This window comes from Helianthus annuus, chromosome 17 (assembly GCF_002127325.2).
Source record: "Helianthus annuus cultivar XRQ/B chromosome 17, HanXRQr2.0-SUNRISE, whole genome shotgun sequence".
Taxonomy (NCBI): Eukaryota; Viridiplantae; Streptophyta; class Magnoliopsida; order Asterales; family Asteraceae; genus Helianthus; species Helianthus annuus.
In genome coordinates this window covers 7,968,671-7,985,861 of record NC_035449.2, presented here as the reverse complement: position 1 = coordinate 7,985,861, position 17,191 = coordinate 7,968,671, and the positions used below count along the sequence as shown (strand labels likewise).

Sequence of the window (17,191 nt, the reverse complement as noted above, 5' to 3'; positions counted from 1 at the left end):
TAAAATAAACATTTATTATTCTACTTTCATGATACCCTAATCTTATAGTAAACATACTTGATTTTAAAAATAATAATCATGAGTTCTACGATATTGGGTAAACCTATTTATAAAACATATATTATTATTATCATTACGGGTTTTGATATTTTAAACCTATCTATATTTATTTATTATTCTACTTTATGATAACATAAAAAGAAAAGGTATTTAGTAAACCAAAATATCACCTATCTTTAAATCAAACATTTTGATTAAAATCATTTGAATACAATTGTGTATTAAAACAAAAATACTCTAACTTTATTGTCTTTTCATGTATTCTTACAAATCACCCATCGCAACACATTGATTTTCTCATATCATAATTCAATATTTGCCGAATCATTTTCATGGTTTCATTTCATTTTTAACTGGTCAATCTTAAGTCTTCCTTAGGTACCAATCAAGGTAAGTTTTCTTCTGACAAAGAATTTTACTAATTCCAAAAAAATTCTTCACATTCATTTTAAGAATCTATAGATCATATATCTTTTGGCTTAAACCCAATCACCTTGAAAAAAAAACTATACCATTTCATCTCATTCGTTTGAACATTTCATCTTTTGAAATATCTAGATTCGCTTCCTTGAAACTCACAATTTCGAAAACAGTGAATTTATTCGGTCATCATTATTGAATTCTTTCAAATCATTACAAACGCTATGTAGCATCCGAATAGAGTTGTAGCCTGTGTTAAACCCTATTCATGAGTCATTCATTTGATTCGTCATTTTCTTGGTACAATTATGTACTCAGATTACAATACACTAAATCCTGTTGTCCATTACCATTTAAGTAAACAATACTGATTTTCGGATAATCATTAACAAATCATTTTCCATACTCCCATTCACAAATAGATATTTATCGAATCGGAATCTCCCTCAATTGATTAAAGTAAGTTCATTATGAATATTAAATCCAATTGTTTCTATAAATCATTTTTATTTTTAAAAATGCTCATACCCCTTAAAATATCTTTTGATTCCATTCCACGCTACATTATTCCTCTTAATTAAAAAAAAAGAAACATAACCCCAAGAAAATATCATAGTTCAAATCCCGAGGACGAGATTTTTCTTAAGGTGGGGAGAATGTAACAACTGTCACTAAAATCCATAATTAGGATGGTAATTAGCTATTAAGGAAACCCTAATTAAGAAACCCAAGAAATTCTGCACTAACCCTAAAATTTCCAGAACAATCAGAATCAGGATCAGGGCCCCTAAAACTCAGGGGGGGGGGGGGGGGGGCAAAACCCTAGTTACGATTATCCTCATAACTATCTGTAAAATTCGAAAATTTAGAAACTGTCAACACAGCAAGCCTAGTTACACACGTAGCTACCCTATGAACATAGGTTACCACTCGCGTAGCGCGACGCCTGTAAGGGTACCCCTCGCGCTACGTGACAGGGTCAAATTTCGTGTATAAATAGAGGAGTCTGGGACTTGAAATTTGGCATTTGAACGACGAAAAAACTCACAATATACGTTGAGTTATGCTTAAATTACTACCAAACACACACTAATATCGAATCGCTGCCGCGGAACAGGGTAATTACTCGATCGCTATTACGATTCAGTTTCCGGAATCAATACATTCAAAGAATGTCTAAGTGCCGCCCACATTGGGCTATGCTTTGTCGTTTGTCGGTAATCCGATAAATGAGTTGAAGCATTGTACTTTGTCGTTTGTCGATAATTCGATAAATGAGTTGAAGTACTATACTTTGTCGTTTGTCATTTTGATAAATGAGTTGAAGTATTGCACTTGGTCATTCATTGTGAGAAATTGATCTCGGAAGTTATCGTAACTGCTGTATTGATCACTAATCCTGTTTTGTGTGCTTTATTATGAAATTAGGTTAAACAAGGATAAAATCATATTCTGTCAGTACTAAATTTGCAATGTGAGTTATTCTTCTTTTATAAACTTTTCTCACCGTTTGTGAGTTATTCCTCTTCTGTAAATTCTTTTCTCGCAGTTTGTGAGTTATTCTTCTTTTATAAACTTTTCTCACCGTTTGTGAGTTATTCCTCTTCTGTAAATTCTTTTCTCGTAGTTTGTGAGTTATTCTTCTTTTATAAACTCTTTTCTCACAGTTTGTGAGCTGTTAACTGTTTTACAATACTCTAAATTATTTTCATAATTATAACTTACAGTGATTAAGTTTATGGAATCACCAAATTACAGCCGGTATGTGGGGTATTGTATACATTACTTGATAATCTTCACCATTGGGGCAGCCATTGGGTGATATGACCATAATCACAGACACCATTGGACGTATGGGCCAATGGGTCGAGTGGTAAAGTACTGTGGGTAGATTGGTTGATATCAGAAACATTGTAAAAGATCTTAACACTGTGAATTATAACAAATGTGTCGTTTTCAGTAAAATGAATAATTCACTCAGTATTTCCCGCTGACAAAATCTTTTTAAAACGCGTTTCAGGTAATTACAATAGATTGGAGTAAGGATTGGATCCGACACTGAAGGACTTCAAGAAGTGGCTTATTTTCAAATTAAGAAATATTGTTTTTATTAAAAGCTACCTTTGTAAAACTTGGAATTTATTCCATCCATTTAAATAAAATCCGGTGTTTCTAAACTCTGATATTTTTCCTAACTCACGGTCCTGATGAAATTTCCGCTGCAATGTTTTTCAAAATAATCACCGGTACCACTGGACTGCTCACGGCACCGATTCCGGCCAGGATGGGGTCGGGGGTCGTGACAGTTCATTGGGCCAGTATTGAAAATTTTGCAAACAATCCTTTTAGACCATTAAGTCTTCGTAGTGAACAATTGGGCTTCTTACAAACTTTGGGCCATTATTAAAATTTATCTTCTACAAACTTTGGGCTTTCTACAAACTTTGCCAACGAACAGTCAAATTGTTAGTGGGCTTATATCATTATTCGTGGGCTTAAGTCTAAACTCATTGGGCTAGTGGTCATTTGTTATATTTGGGCCTCACAAAAGAATTAGGACGAAACATTTATTATTTTTCGTGGACCAACATTTTTCACAATTACAAGTTTTCACAGAAGGTTTACAATCATATCAAACTGGTTTTATTTGGTTTTTCGAGTAATTATTCGCAAACAACAATCCAATGTTGAATTCAAACATCTTTCCCAGTCAGCTCCTCAGGTTTTCGATCCAAGTGCCTGGTTTCCTAAACCACAGGTTACTACTCCTCAACCCCGATTAGATCCAAGTACCTACTTCGATATTCCAACAACGGCACCTCAACCCATATTCACTACAAGTGACTACTTCCGTATTAAATCAACGTCTACTTCACTTCAACCTCTATTTGTTACACCTCAAGCCCAACCTCAAAAAGGCAACCTAAATCCTTTTGGAAATCAAACAAGTACATCCACGTCCAACTTAAATCAAACTGATGAAGGGTGTGACTGGTCTGTACAATGTGGAGGTGGAGATCAAGGAGGAACTGCGTTTTATGCCGAAATCATCAAGAATGTCAGCGATGGTGAATCTTCAGGGAATGATGACAGTTCAGGATATAGTGGGCGTGACAGTACTGATGAAGATGGATCAGGTGTGAGTGATTACAGTTCAGAATCGGATGTGAAATAGGGAATGGACTCTGAAGCTGATAGTTTGTCGAATGATGCCAAGGAGATGAAATGTCAAAAATCTGACTTGATCAAGAAAGCTGTTGTTGCATCGAATGACATGGAGAAGTTCTTATCTGAAGATGGATCTTTCTCTTGCCAGAATGACACTACGGATAATGTCGCAGCTTCTACAAGTCAGGTAAAATCTGAAACTCCTAGCATATGTAGTGATTGTGCTGATACGAAACATGAATGTGCTAAATTAAAGCATGAATCTGAAACGATTCATAGTCACAATCAGAGTTTGGTTATTGAGCTGTGTAAATGCAAAGAGGCAAACATGGCTTTAGCTCAAAATGAAAAGGATTTCAAATCAGTAATCGAAACTTTAAAGAAAAGTGTTTCCGAATTGACAAAAACGGTTTTCAACAAACAAATTGGTATTAATAACTACATTAATATCATTGAGGAAACAAAAAAAGAGCTAGCCGTGGCAAAATGCGAGCATGATGCAATCAAGCTCAAATTGGAGAGTTATTCTAACTCCCGATATGTGCTTGATCACATTATAGACGCTCAACAGCTGAAAGGGAACAACAAAGGCGTTGGGCATAAGTCGTGTCCGCCTCCTTTGAGACACAACTATACTAAAATGCCCGATGAAGAGAAAATGCCTCGTTTTGAACCAAGTGTGCCTCTTGATTATGAGGAAGTTACTACAGGATTAGGGTTCAAATCAGACAGTTCCTCGAGTACCTCATCTGAAGAGACAGAAATTTCAACATCGACGAAACAAAGTGCTCCAATTATTGAGGACTATGATTCGTCTGATGATGAATCAGATGTGAGTGATCAGGATAAATCACTTGATAAGATGAAAGGAGTAGAAATTCCTATTGAGAATCATATTCTGTGCGATCCTTCTACTCCTTTTGTGCACTCAACTGTTAAACAACAGATAGATACCATCAAGGAAACAATGTCTACTGTTAAAAGTGATAACGTGTTGTACACTTTAGTCGGTGATAGTAAAATATACTCAGACAAAGATTTTCCAATCAAAAACGTCAATCAATCTTTGATTGATAAAGTGTTTGAAGATACTACCAGTAAGTTTTTGGGAAAAGCGATCCCGAGAGTTTCTGTAACTCAGTGTGATCCTATTCCAAAAGCTGAAGTTAGAAGACAATTTGGAAATCAAAGATTACCGACAAAGCAACAACCTATCACTTTTAAAGGTAAACAAAAGGAACAACGAGCTCAAAAACCTAAGGTTTCACAACCGAGGGTGGAAACAAAGGGAGCTCGTTACAAGAAAAAGGTTCAGAAGGTAACCTTCGTGAAATCAAGAGGGACTGATAAAATTGAAACTTTCGAAAACAAATCCAACACGGATTTTGTTAAACAAGTTAAAATTTTGAAAAGAAACAGTTAAAACAACTATACACAACACACAAACGGTTGTGATGTAGGACCAAGTACCTCAATATCATGAAGTTCATCATCAAGCTCTTACAGATATGATACTCCGAGGTTTGTTAAGCGGAGATCATGTTTTGAATGCTGTGAGTATGGACACATTGTCAAGAACTGTCCATATCTCACCACGGGAAAGGCAAAAGTTGATGCCCCCCGTGGTAACAATTACCATAAAAGAACTGGTTCACCAAAACAGGACCCTCATTTTGTTAAACAACGAGAAATGAAACATAAAAAGAAACAACGAAAAGAAGTTGAAAAGGCGTTAAAACCAGAGGTTGTCCAAACACAGTCTGTTAAATTAGATGTTAAAAATGAAAAACTGAAACAAATTTGGAAACCAAAAACGGTAACTCTTTCAGGGGGGAGCTCAAACTATTCCGAATCATCAGGAAATCGAAGTCACAATCCTCGATGACGGACGACCCAAGTCTATGAAGGCTTGGGTCCCCCTCTCCAACTAATCTCTGAATGAGTGTGCAGGATGTTCCAGGAGGAACTATTGATAGTCATAGGATTGTTGATAGTGGAGCGTCCATGCACAAGATCGGCGACCTAAGGCTCCAACACATTGTCATATCTAGGAGTTGTTGCCTTTGATGGAGAGAGAAAAAGAAAGAAGACAAAGATGTCAGATGATAGAATGATGATGAAATAAATTGAAAGCTTCGACAAAATAAAAATCATACCAAAGTTTGATTGTTAAAGGCTTTGATCGGGTCCCCAGGATAGATTCAATCAAAATGTACGCACCCGCAGCACGTCTAAAGTTCAAAATCAACAAGATGAACGTGCAGTGTACATTTCTTCGCGGTGTAATTGAAGAAAATGTGTTTGTTGAACAAACCAATCGGGTGTGCGGATGCCTTGGCTTGGATTGAACAACCACACACTACTTCTCAAAGAGAAAGACAAAGACCTTCGCTGGTGCAATGTGGAAGACCATCCGGACCTGGAGGTTTCTGATCTTGTTGTTGTGAAGAGATTTCTTAGTTAACTGAAGTAGCTGCAAAATCGACTTTGCAGTCCACACCGGGTGGATACCCAGTTTAGGAGAGCGCTCAGATTCCTGGCAATGCATGAAGCAGTTGCAGGATACGATTTTGAATTTCTAATCTCTCCTATACTTGTCGATGTTTAATTTGCTTTATGAATTATTGTCATCTCGTACATCACTCTTTGACCAGACACGTTGATCTCAAATATCACCTCACACGTGATTGTTTCAATATTAAACTCGTCAATGTTGCCACGGTCCACACCGATTACCAGCGTGCCAACTCATTTTCCCAAAATTCGATAAATCATTTCTGATTAAAATTAATTTTGGTAAACGGCATTGTGGTAAAACATGAGTTAACCGACATCGAGAAATCGTTTTTGTAAATACCTTTGTGTTTTTAAGATTTATCATAGTTTGTTGATTTTAGGTGGAGTAAATCCAAAATTTGAAAATTCAAAAACATCGAAAAATTTCAAAACACAAAAACAATAGAAAAACAAAAATGAGTTTCCTGGAGAGAAAAAGAGAAAATGATAGTACATCAGTGGTCTGTCAAAACCTCTTTAAACTTAAAATGGAAAAGCTATAAGCAGCCCTATATAAGATGTATCGGTAGGCTCACAATCATTTTAAAGTGTGCAGGGTGATATAAACTTAAATCGACTGAAGACCAGGTGGGAACCATTCATTGGCATATGGTCTTGGTACTGAAATTTCGTTTGATTGATTGTCAAGGTTCTGAGATATTCGGTCTTTGTGCTGTCTTATCATCTGGGTATCATGGTTGTATCTTCACCGAAAAATAACGGAGACGAAGTCTAGATCTTCCATGATACTATACATACGTGTACATATTGCATTCGACCTCAATAAGTGATCAACAATCTCATGTCCAAACAAAATAAGTGATAATATATCACATTTATCCGGGAGTCAAGTTCGTCTCTTTGCTGTATGATGGTACTAACCTGTTCACGGACTTGCTACTGTGCCCTCATGCATTTGAAAATCAAGTTCCTCATCAATAAGTGATTCTATCACATAGGGCTTGTTTCAATCAAAAAATAAGTGAGTATCTCACATCTTTTATACGTTCAAACAGATGATAAGCGGTATACTCACCGGTAAGATGAGCTCTCGTGCATACCATGATACGGGAATGTGTCGTGTGTGGATGAACACCGGTCAGTAAGTATAAATCATACCTTAATGTATCCCATGTCACATGATTACGTCTGATAAGTTGAGCTTGTGTGGACAACAATACCGATAATCGTTATAGGATGCTTATTAAAATGTTAATTAATAGAACAACAAGAGCGTTTTGGTGTGACCGTACACTGATATGATTCTCTTACCCTCGAAACTCGCAAAAAGATTGTTTGTAAATATTTATTTACATTTCTTAGTTTCTGCATCGTTGTTTATTTTTATTTATTGCTTTCCGTCTTTACATTTGAAAAGTGAAAAATACCAAAAAGAATTTAGGTGTGTTTTAATATAAACTTTATAAAAGCCAAAAAGATTTTATTTCTAATTTCTTTTTGATTGACCGATGTTGGAACTCAAGTCTATCCTACCCAAAATCCTGATTGTAAGCCGGAAAACAATTGCATCTTCATAAAGGGTCGAAGTTAACAAGTTTTGAAAGTTAAAGGATTAAAATTGATCAATTTTTAAACTTTCAAACTGTTGTCGGTCGGTGTTTGACTGAGAGTTGGTCTCATATGTGTCGTTTGATTAATTTGACTATATTCCAAGCGGTTTTTCTCATTACGTGTTTAGCTCTGTTGTGTGTGCAGATGTTGCATTCGAACCAGTTAAAAGTGAAGAGAACGTGTTCGATAACAAGCTTTGGAATGAAGACACGACGTGGAGGCACTCAAAAGATAAAGATGATCAAGTTGCCGCTGACCTATCATCAACACCTCAAGGATCTAAAGAATTGAAGATCAAAATATTCACGAGCATAACTCAAGGGAGAGTTTATTATTTTAAGGGGGAGTTTGTTAACACACTTCCTAAATAAAAGGGGGAGTTTGTTGATACACTTTCTCCTTACGACACGTGAAGACTTTGAAGATCCTTCGACATGGAAGACAGGGAAGACGAACCATCGCGAGTAGCGTCCAAGGGGGAGTTTGTTGATACACTTTATGTGGACGCGACTCGGTTCGGTTCGACTCGGTTAGGTACGACTCAAGTCCGACATTGCGACATTCCTCCGTCGTTCTCCCAGAGTTCGACACGCGAAGCACGAATAGCCGTGAACCATTTCCCGCCGACACATCACCATGACATCACCATGATGATGTCATGTAGTTTGACGAAATGACCAAATGCATGCAACTATTGGAAGAATTGAATATGCATACGTGATTTAATATCTATTGGGCCTTGAAGATCATCTTTGATTGGGCCTAGTCTTTCATCTATCATGTGACGAAGTCTACTCCATTGGACGAACACTCAAGGGTTCGTCATTGCCCTCCATGTGACGAACTCCTCATATGATGAAGACTCCACAAGACTGAAGGTTCGTCATGTTTATGTCTGACGAAGAACTGTCCAGTAATATGACGAAAAACCCAGCCGCTCATGTATGACGAAAAACTGACCTGTTACATGACGAAAAACTGATTTTTCGTGGGCATTGGTCTTTCGTCGAGGTTCTTTGTGTACTGATGTCTTTCGTCGGCTGCATGTATTTCATCGAGGTCTTTCGTCGCTGCGGGTCCTTCATCGACCTGCAGCCTATATATATGCACTGAAGACAGAAGACAGAATAGAGCACAAGAGAGAGAGAGAACAGAGAGTTTCATTTGTGTTTTATTGTAATATCTTTCTGTAACGAAACTCTGTTGAATCAATACACCACCGTTAAACGTTGGATCTTTGTGTTGTCTTTATCTCTCGCTTGGTTTGTGTCGTAACAGGGATTCCGCACTCGTTTCGGCACCCGAAACAAGAAATCATCGTTGTCCGACGATCCGTATCCGGACCTACACAAACAAACGATCGGACACGGACATCTAAATGAACGGATTATCTTGTTCGTGTTCGTTCGTTAAGAAAATGAATATGTTCATGTTCGTTTATGTTCGTTCGCTAAAAGTATAAACGAACGGTTCACGAACATAAACGCACACAAACACACATAATTGAACATAAAAGAACGTAACAAATCATAACCAGCATAATTAACCAAGACCTTGAATTGTGTAGCATTAGTAGAGGAGAAGAAGAACCTAAATATAGGTAAACCTTAATTCATATTTCATATGATGGAAAATATTACTTTTAAATTGGAAAATATAAATCAAATATATTAATACCATATAAAAGAAAGTTTTGAAACCGGAAATTCAAAGTTAGTTATTGGATGATAAAGAAAATTAAGTAGATTTTTAAATTTAATTAGTAATAACTAAATTTAAAAGATAAACATAAACAAACGGATATAACGAACACGAACGAACGAATTCAAATGAACGGACATAAACGAACGTAAATGAATGAATATAAACGAATGTAAATGAACAAACATAAACGAACATAAACGATCGTTCATGAACGTAAATGAACAAACGGGACATTGTTCATGTTTGTTCATTTATTAAATGAACAAATAAAATTTGCTCATGTTCGTTTCATTTATTAAATAAACGAACATGAACGAAATTCATGCCGAACGGTTCACTGAACGTTGGATTCGTTTACAAGCCTATGCGTCATATGACCTTTGAGAACTATCTAGCAAAAAGTAAAAGAGTAAATTACAAAAATCGTCCTTTATGTAGGCATGAGCAAATGGTATAAAATACCGATCCCATCCCGATCCCGATACCGATAATCCCGATCCCGACATGTTTCGGTATCGTAAACGGTATCCACATTTTGGTTTTTTCGGTATCGGTAAAATACCAACTTTTACCCTCAAAATACCGATACCGTACCGAACCGACATGTTTCGGTATCGGTATCAAGTATTCATGAAATTTCGGGATCGGGATTATCGGTATCGGGACGGGATCGGTATTTGCTCATCCCTACCTTTATGTATGTCACGTATTGCAAACTGTGTCATTTATCTACAATAATTACAGAAAACGTACTCGATGTTTGCAAACCTTTGCAAGTTATGCCCTTTAGCCCTAACTTAGTTAATTTTTATGGTTAAATCTGACCAACTGGACCCCACATGAGAATAAAATGACCAAAATACCCTCATGTAGGGTCCATTTGGTCAGATTTAACCACAAAAAAATAACTGAGTTAGGGCTAAAGGACATAATTTGCAATGGTTTGCAAACATCGAGTACGTTTTCTGTAATTATTGAAGACAAAGGACACAGTTTGCAATAAGTGACATACATAAAGGACGATTTTTGTAATTTACTCAAAGTAAAATGTATGGAAGATAAAAACACACTTCATGGTGGGCATACCTCGTATGAAACCAGTATAAAAAACCACTGCAATTATACTGTTTCTTTCTACTGTTCCTATCAGATTTCGTGTTCTTTCTTAATTGATACCCAACAACATGGGGTCTTTCATCACGTTAAAAAAATGATTGAACCATTTGATGGATAACAGCATGTCAAAGAAATCTAAAAAATCTAGTTTTGGCATAGGAAGACAATGCCATGTGGACAAACTGATAAGGAGGTACATATAGATAGATAACGTGAATATCGAAAGTGTAACATTTGTTATTTACTAACATCCTACGTGTCAAATGCTAATTGGCTGGCTCAACACAACTCCTCTCCGGATCTATCTATATATGGACTCAAAAACTTCTTCTCTAACTCAACAAATCCACTAGATTTTTGATAATTAAGGAAAATGCGTTCTTTGCAGTTTTGTTGTTTTCTTCTCATCATTGGTTGTTTGGTTTCACAGATTTATGCATCTTCCTACGCTGCTGTAAGTGAAGTAATTTGATGCATGTGTGTGAATCTGTAGCTCATTTCTTTTATTTTTGTAGATTTTGTACGACAAGTTCTTCTTTGAGGGGAGTCAAATCGTGTCTGAGAAGGGAGATCATTCTGGTAAAATTATTGTTACTATAAGGCTCCGCCTAATCCTGCACACCAAAGTCTATTTTGACACTCTGACGGGCATTCGACACGTATGGGATTAGTATTCCCGTCAGGGAATTTTTTTGTTGGCTGTACACGCCCATACAGGTCGTATACTTGTTTTTTATCCGTTGTGTATACGATACCCGTTTTTTTGTCGGTCGCATGGGATTATGCGGGTCAAATACCCATCTTTTGTCGGTCGTATAGGTATACCTTTTTTTTGTTGGTCACATAAGATTATACGGGTCGTATATCACAGTATACATGGTGTCAATACAGACAAAAAGGGGTTTATTAATAGCACAAGTAGCATGCATTAATTCTTTAACAATTATGAGACCATGTGTACTGCTACACATGAATAATGCCCCCCGGCATTGTGCAACATGTGTCATCCCAGTCAGCAAAGGGGCATTATGGGCGTTTTTCACAAATGGGCGTAGTGGGATAATGCCCCATCAATGATTACTCAATTATTGTTTTCTTGTTTTTTTTAATTTAAATTAATTGTATTTGACATGGAAAAAACTCATTGGCCAAACACTTTGAAGAGAGGGACATTTGAGCGTGTTTTAAAGCACGCCCGGGGGGGGGGGGGTTTGGTTAAATCACGCCGGAAAACGCCATGGGGGTGGGGGACGGGCATGTTCGGGCGTGTTTGGGGGGGGGGGGAGACGCCGGAGAAGACGCCCATTACGGACGGTCTTAGCATAAAACAAATATACATGCAAACATTATATGTTATGAGAATTGATACTAGTTCTTTGTTTGTTTATAGGAAGCAGAAGTGATATCAAGGAAACAAAACAACTAACAAGACAAAATAGTGGTGATATTCTTGCACAAACGTATTGCTGCTATGAAGATTGGGGCGCTGAAACGTGTTGGAAGACAGACTTTATGTGTAATATGCACTGCGACAATTGGTGTAAGGAGGAATGAATGCTACTATGCTAGGTTGGCGAGATGCCAACAACAATAAAAGAGTAACGTAGAATAAACTGTTGTTTTATCTGTAATAGGTCTTTTGGTTTTGGGTCAGTTTTAATAATGGGCTTTAGCCCACGTTGAGACTAGCATGAGTTGTTTAAGCCCGTGTACGTGTTGTTTTGATTAAGTCGAGTAGGTGTTATTATCTTTAATGCAAGCTAATTCCACCCGTTATGTTTAGTGTGTTAATGTAGTTATACTATTAAATATCTGAAAAAAATAGTCAAATCTTATAGTATGGTTCATTACACTTTTCAAGAGACCTCCGGCTCCAATACCATGACTGAACATGGAGAGTATACTAGAAATATACAACACTTCACAAGGAATCTAAAACATTAAAAAGTAAAATGTACTAAGGAAACACAAGTGAGTAAATTAGTAAAATATTAGGAAAAAAATGCTAAAACTGACTGAAAATAAGGAAGTAAGAAGTAGAAATGGGAAACAACGCCTTGCACTTGGAAATACATACTTTTGAACTTGCATATGTAGTGCTATATTAATTTTCTTAATACTTTTTAAAAAGTTAACAATTCGTTTTTTGGTTTGTGGCAAAATGTAATATTTCAAATTAACAAAGGTAGGTAGGTATAGATAGAAAACGTGAATATATTAGAATTGTAACTTGTGTGATTTTCTAATTAATTTAACCCAAAACATTATCTCCAAATCGTACCGACGACTGTTATGATTTCCTACAAGTGTGAAATGCTAAAAAACGTGTTGTAACGCAAGTGTCACAGCTGGATGGAGTTGGTCGTACAGAACGTGCTGGGGTACTGAGGCACCCCATGTGGCTGCGGCTGCGGTGGCGATCCAAGTAGCGGTGGCGGAGGTGGTGGGTGAGCGTGGTCACCATCGGCGTCATCGTCATCGTCCTTGGTGGCATCACCCACCACCTGCCGACTCTATCAGCTCATCGTCATCGTTTAGCAAATATAAAGAATATACGAATACAAATTCACAGAAGACAAATCGAATATGAATCGTATTTGTCTTCCTTCCTCGTTTATAAAGGCCAATACAGGTCGTGTAGCCCTATACAACCCGTATAGGGCTGACGCAATGTTCTTTCATCAATCACTTTATGTCACTGTTGAGTGACAGAAAACAATCTCATACTATAATATGGATCGTATGTGAACTCTATCTGCCAGGTTTGATAGACAATCTATTACTAATACGGATCATCTATACGATGCGTATTAGTCCGCATGAGGAGACAGTGTTAATCTTTGACTGACCTTGAAAATTAGATTTAACCTAATACCAGTGGCGGATCTAGGATTCCGATCAAGGGGTAACGTGTTATAAATAAGCCGTAACGAAATCGAAAAAACGTCAAATTTTTCCAAAATTTACACTAATTTTTCCAAATTTTTTCCGACCAAGGGGTAGCGGGGGTTACCCCTACCAAAGAGGTAGGTCCGCCCCTGCCTAATACGCATCTTATAGGCCTATACGATACGTATCGGTGGTGTCGATTTAATTTTCAAAGTGTCTCAATAATTAATACGACGTTGTTTCAAAATAGAAAACGTGAATACTAGAACTGGAACTTGCGTGATTTTCTAATTAATTCAACCCAAAACATTATCCTCAAATGGTACTGACAACTTTTGTGATTTCCTACAAGTGTCAAATGCTAACTAGCTGGCTCGATACAACTCCTATCCGGATGACTCTGGTCTCTATATTATATATATGGACTCACAAGATCTTCTTCTCTAACAAATCGACTTGAATTTTGATAATTTAAGTGAGAAGGAAGATGCGTTCTTTGCAGTTTTGTTGTTTTCTTCTGATCATTGGTTGTTTGGTTTCACAGATTTACGCTTCTTCTGATGCTGCTACTGCTGCTGTAAGTGAAGTAATTTGATGCATGTGTGTGTGAATCAGTAGCTCATTTCTTTTATTTTATTTTATTTTTGTAGATATTGTACGACAAGTTCTTCTTTGAGGGTAGTTGGATCGTCTCTGAGAAGAAAGGAGATCATCATTCTGGTAAAATTATTATTATTACAATGCTCCGGCTAATCTGGCACACCAAAAGTCTATTTTTTTACACATTGACGGCTCGTATACAGGGTCGTATGGGATAATGTGGGTCGTATAACCGTTTTTGGTCGGTCGTATGGGATTATGCGGGTCATATGCTCGTATAGTTGCATTACACACTCAAGTTATATAACCACTCTCTCTTACATATTTTGTCACTTGTCACATAACCCCTCTTATGGGCCTTATAGGGCTACATGGCCTTAGGTTGTGCTGAAAAAGGGGTTTTAGCCCTGAGTAGCATGCATAAAACATATACAAATCTGTTTGTAGGAAGCAGAGGTGATATCAAGGAGACAAAACAACTAACAAGACAAAATAATCTCCGTAAAACAGCGTATTGCTGCGAGGTAGATTGGGGCACCTTTGAATGTTGGGAGTTAGAATTTCTTTGTCAGAAACGCTGCGAAGAGGTAGATGAGACATGTAGGGTGGTGTGAATGCTAGGTTGACGCGAGGCCAACAACAATAAAAGAATAACGTAGAATGAACTGTTGTTTTCCTTTTTATGTAAATTCCACCCGTTATGTTATGTTTAGGGTGTTGGTTGTGTGGTTAATTGCGTTAGCAGGTTAATGTTATGCTGTTAAATAAATAAAAGCAAAATAGTCAAATCTTGTGTGGTATGGTCCTTTTTAATTCGACAGCTTTCACGGAGACCTTTGGCTCAACAACATGTCTGAACATGAAAAGTATTTTAGAAATACACTTCGTGCACCAGCTTTCACGGTGTGCGCCTGCGGGTAAGGGGTACCCGCTACCCCATATCCAGGTGTCGCGGATCCCCCTAAGTGAATTAGAAATGAGAAACAACGCCTTGCAATTGAAAGGCATACTTTTGAACTTGTAATGCTATAATAATTTTATTCTATATTTTAAATTAACATTTCAACTTAACAAAATAGTTTATTAAAGTTGGTGTTTTATGTGAGGATTCAGGTGCTCCGCTCCGCCCTTGCTGAGGTGGCACCCCACAGTGCCCCACACACAGTCTTAGACCATCACCAATGCAAGATGATAAATGCATTTACAAACACAAACGTGCTTAGTCAGTTGTCTGTCTGTCACATTATATTCTCAAAACCAAGTATATTCTCTAACTTTTTAATAAACTATTTACAAAAGAAAGTAAAGTATATAGTTATGTGTCGTAATACTTAAAAGATCAAATACAACATACAAAACGTATGAACTGAAGGTTTTGCTGAAAAAATGCGGTGACATTTTCGTAATTATCAAAATTACTCTACAAATGATCGTGTAAGGTAATTTTGTAAAACTGTCTTGTAGGATAATTTTGATCTTTGTAGGGTAATTTTGAAGAGTATCATAATTACTCTACAAATGATCTTGTAAACTAATTTTGATCTAGTAGAGTAATTTTGATACACTTGTAGAATAATTTTGATAATTACCCTACATGCACATTTTACAAAATTACCCTACAAGATTATCTATAGAGTAATTTTAATAATTACCCTACAAGCAAATAACTACGAAAATATCACCGCGTTTTTTTTCTTCATGTCTTTTATACGTTTTGTACGATAAGGCACTGAAGGGGTATGGTCCCAAAAAGCCGCGCAAATCTTCTTTCAAGTCGCGCGCCGGACCATACTCCTTAATCAATTACATCTTTAATCTCAACCCCGCGCGGACTGGACAGCTCTTAACAACCTCGCGCTAAACAACAACATCTTGGAGTCAAGCCTCCAATCGCCTATACCTCGCGCAGGCCAATCCCATGTGCAACAAGGGCCACGCAAGGATGCGACGTAAAGACGTCTTAGAGTACTAAGGTACAAGTGGCAGATGAAAAGAGCCAATCCACATCCTCCAGGCTCTGCTCAATCGTGCTCCACGATCATCTGACGTGCAGGAGACAAAAAGTACTCAAGGACGCCCACGTGGCACCAATCACGGGGCAGAGACATCTGCACCACGATCTCCACTAACTGGCTGATGACAGAGACCGACAACAGTGACACGTGGCTCCACTCATGGTGCGCCAGCATCAAGAAACGTCCAGAAGACACTAACGGTCGACACCAGTGAGACAAAAGGCATATCCATTCTATTGTCGTCTTCCGGCCCAAGGCCCATCAGCCCACATCCTTTACACCACTCCGGCTATAAATAGAGCACTTCATCCACAGGTTAATGTTAGGCCCTAAAGTGTGAGACTGACGCATCAAATTAATACAACGGGCTATGGTTATGAAATGGGCCTTACCGGGTTAGTTAGTATTAGGTTTTGGACCTTTATAGGTCACTTGGGCCAAGCTTTAGGCCATGTGGGCCAAGCAGGCCCAAGGGAAGCCCATGTAGGGAAGTGGGTTTGGGTATGTATATAAACAAGTTTCTAACTTGTTTTAGGGTTTGAACCTCATTGTTACAATTTCTCTAGAGAGGGAGGCGATTGACTGGTAGTCGTGAGCACTTGTACTAGACGGTTTTGCTAATTCATAGTAATAGAATCGTGTGCAAGTGTTTAAAGGTTATTCGTTGTGTTCTTTGTATTTCGTATTTTTCGTGTTTATTCTTGAATCACATCAAGTTTGGATTCCGCACAAACTTGGTGTTATTTGATATCATTGAAAGATCCGGTTTAGGGGACTTACAAGTGGTATCAGAGTCATTAGAACCTGTTTCTAGGCTCGGTTTGATATCAAATATTCAAGATTTTCGTTATTTTTTGGTTGGTGTTCTTCGCGTTCTTCATCGTGTTCTTCATTTTTGTTTGAAAATTCATCATATTTTGCTACTTGATCCATTCGAAATTGTGTTAAAGGGATTTTTTTTCTTATCTTTAAAAGATTAAAAATTCTGTATTTTGGAAAAATCCTAATTTTTAGGAAAGTTAGCTTGTTTGTTTTGGAAATTGTTTTGTTTTGGAAAGCACAATTTTTTTCGGACATATTAAAAAAAATTC

At 37.3% G+C, this 17,191-nt stretch overlaps 2 protein-coding genes across 2 annotated transcripts; both read left to right on the top strand.

The window, feature by feature from the left end:
- Positions 1 to 10,897: 10,897 nt before the first annotated feature.
- LOC110922819 lies at positions 10,898 to 12,387 on the top strand. The gene is made up of 3 exons (XM_022167023.2): positions 10,898 to 11,050; positions 11,112 to 11,175; positions 11,987 to 12,387. Exons 1-3 carry the CDS (start codon positions 10,970 to 10,972, stop codon positions 12,148 to 12,150), a joined length of 309 nt encoding a protein of 102 aa, XP_022022715.1. The 5' UTR covers positions 10,898 to 10,969; the 3' UTR covers positions 12,151 to 12,387.
- Positions 12,388 to 13,915: 1,528 nt separating this feature from the next.
- Positions 13,916 to 14,873, top strand: LOC110922816. Its single transcript, XM_022167019.2, has 3 exons — positions 13,916 to 14,062; positions 14,136 to 14,205; positions 14,533 to 14,873. Exons 1-3 carry the CDS (start codon positions 13,973 to 13,975, stop codon positions 14,697 to 14,699), a joined length of 327 nt encoding a protein of 108 aa, XP_022022711.1. The 5' UTR covers positions 13,916 to 13,972; the 3' UTR covers positions 14,700 to 14,873.
- The last annotated feature ends 2,318 nt before the right edge of the window (positions 14,874 to 17,191 follow it).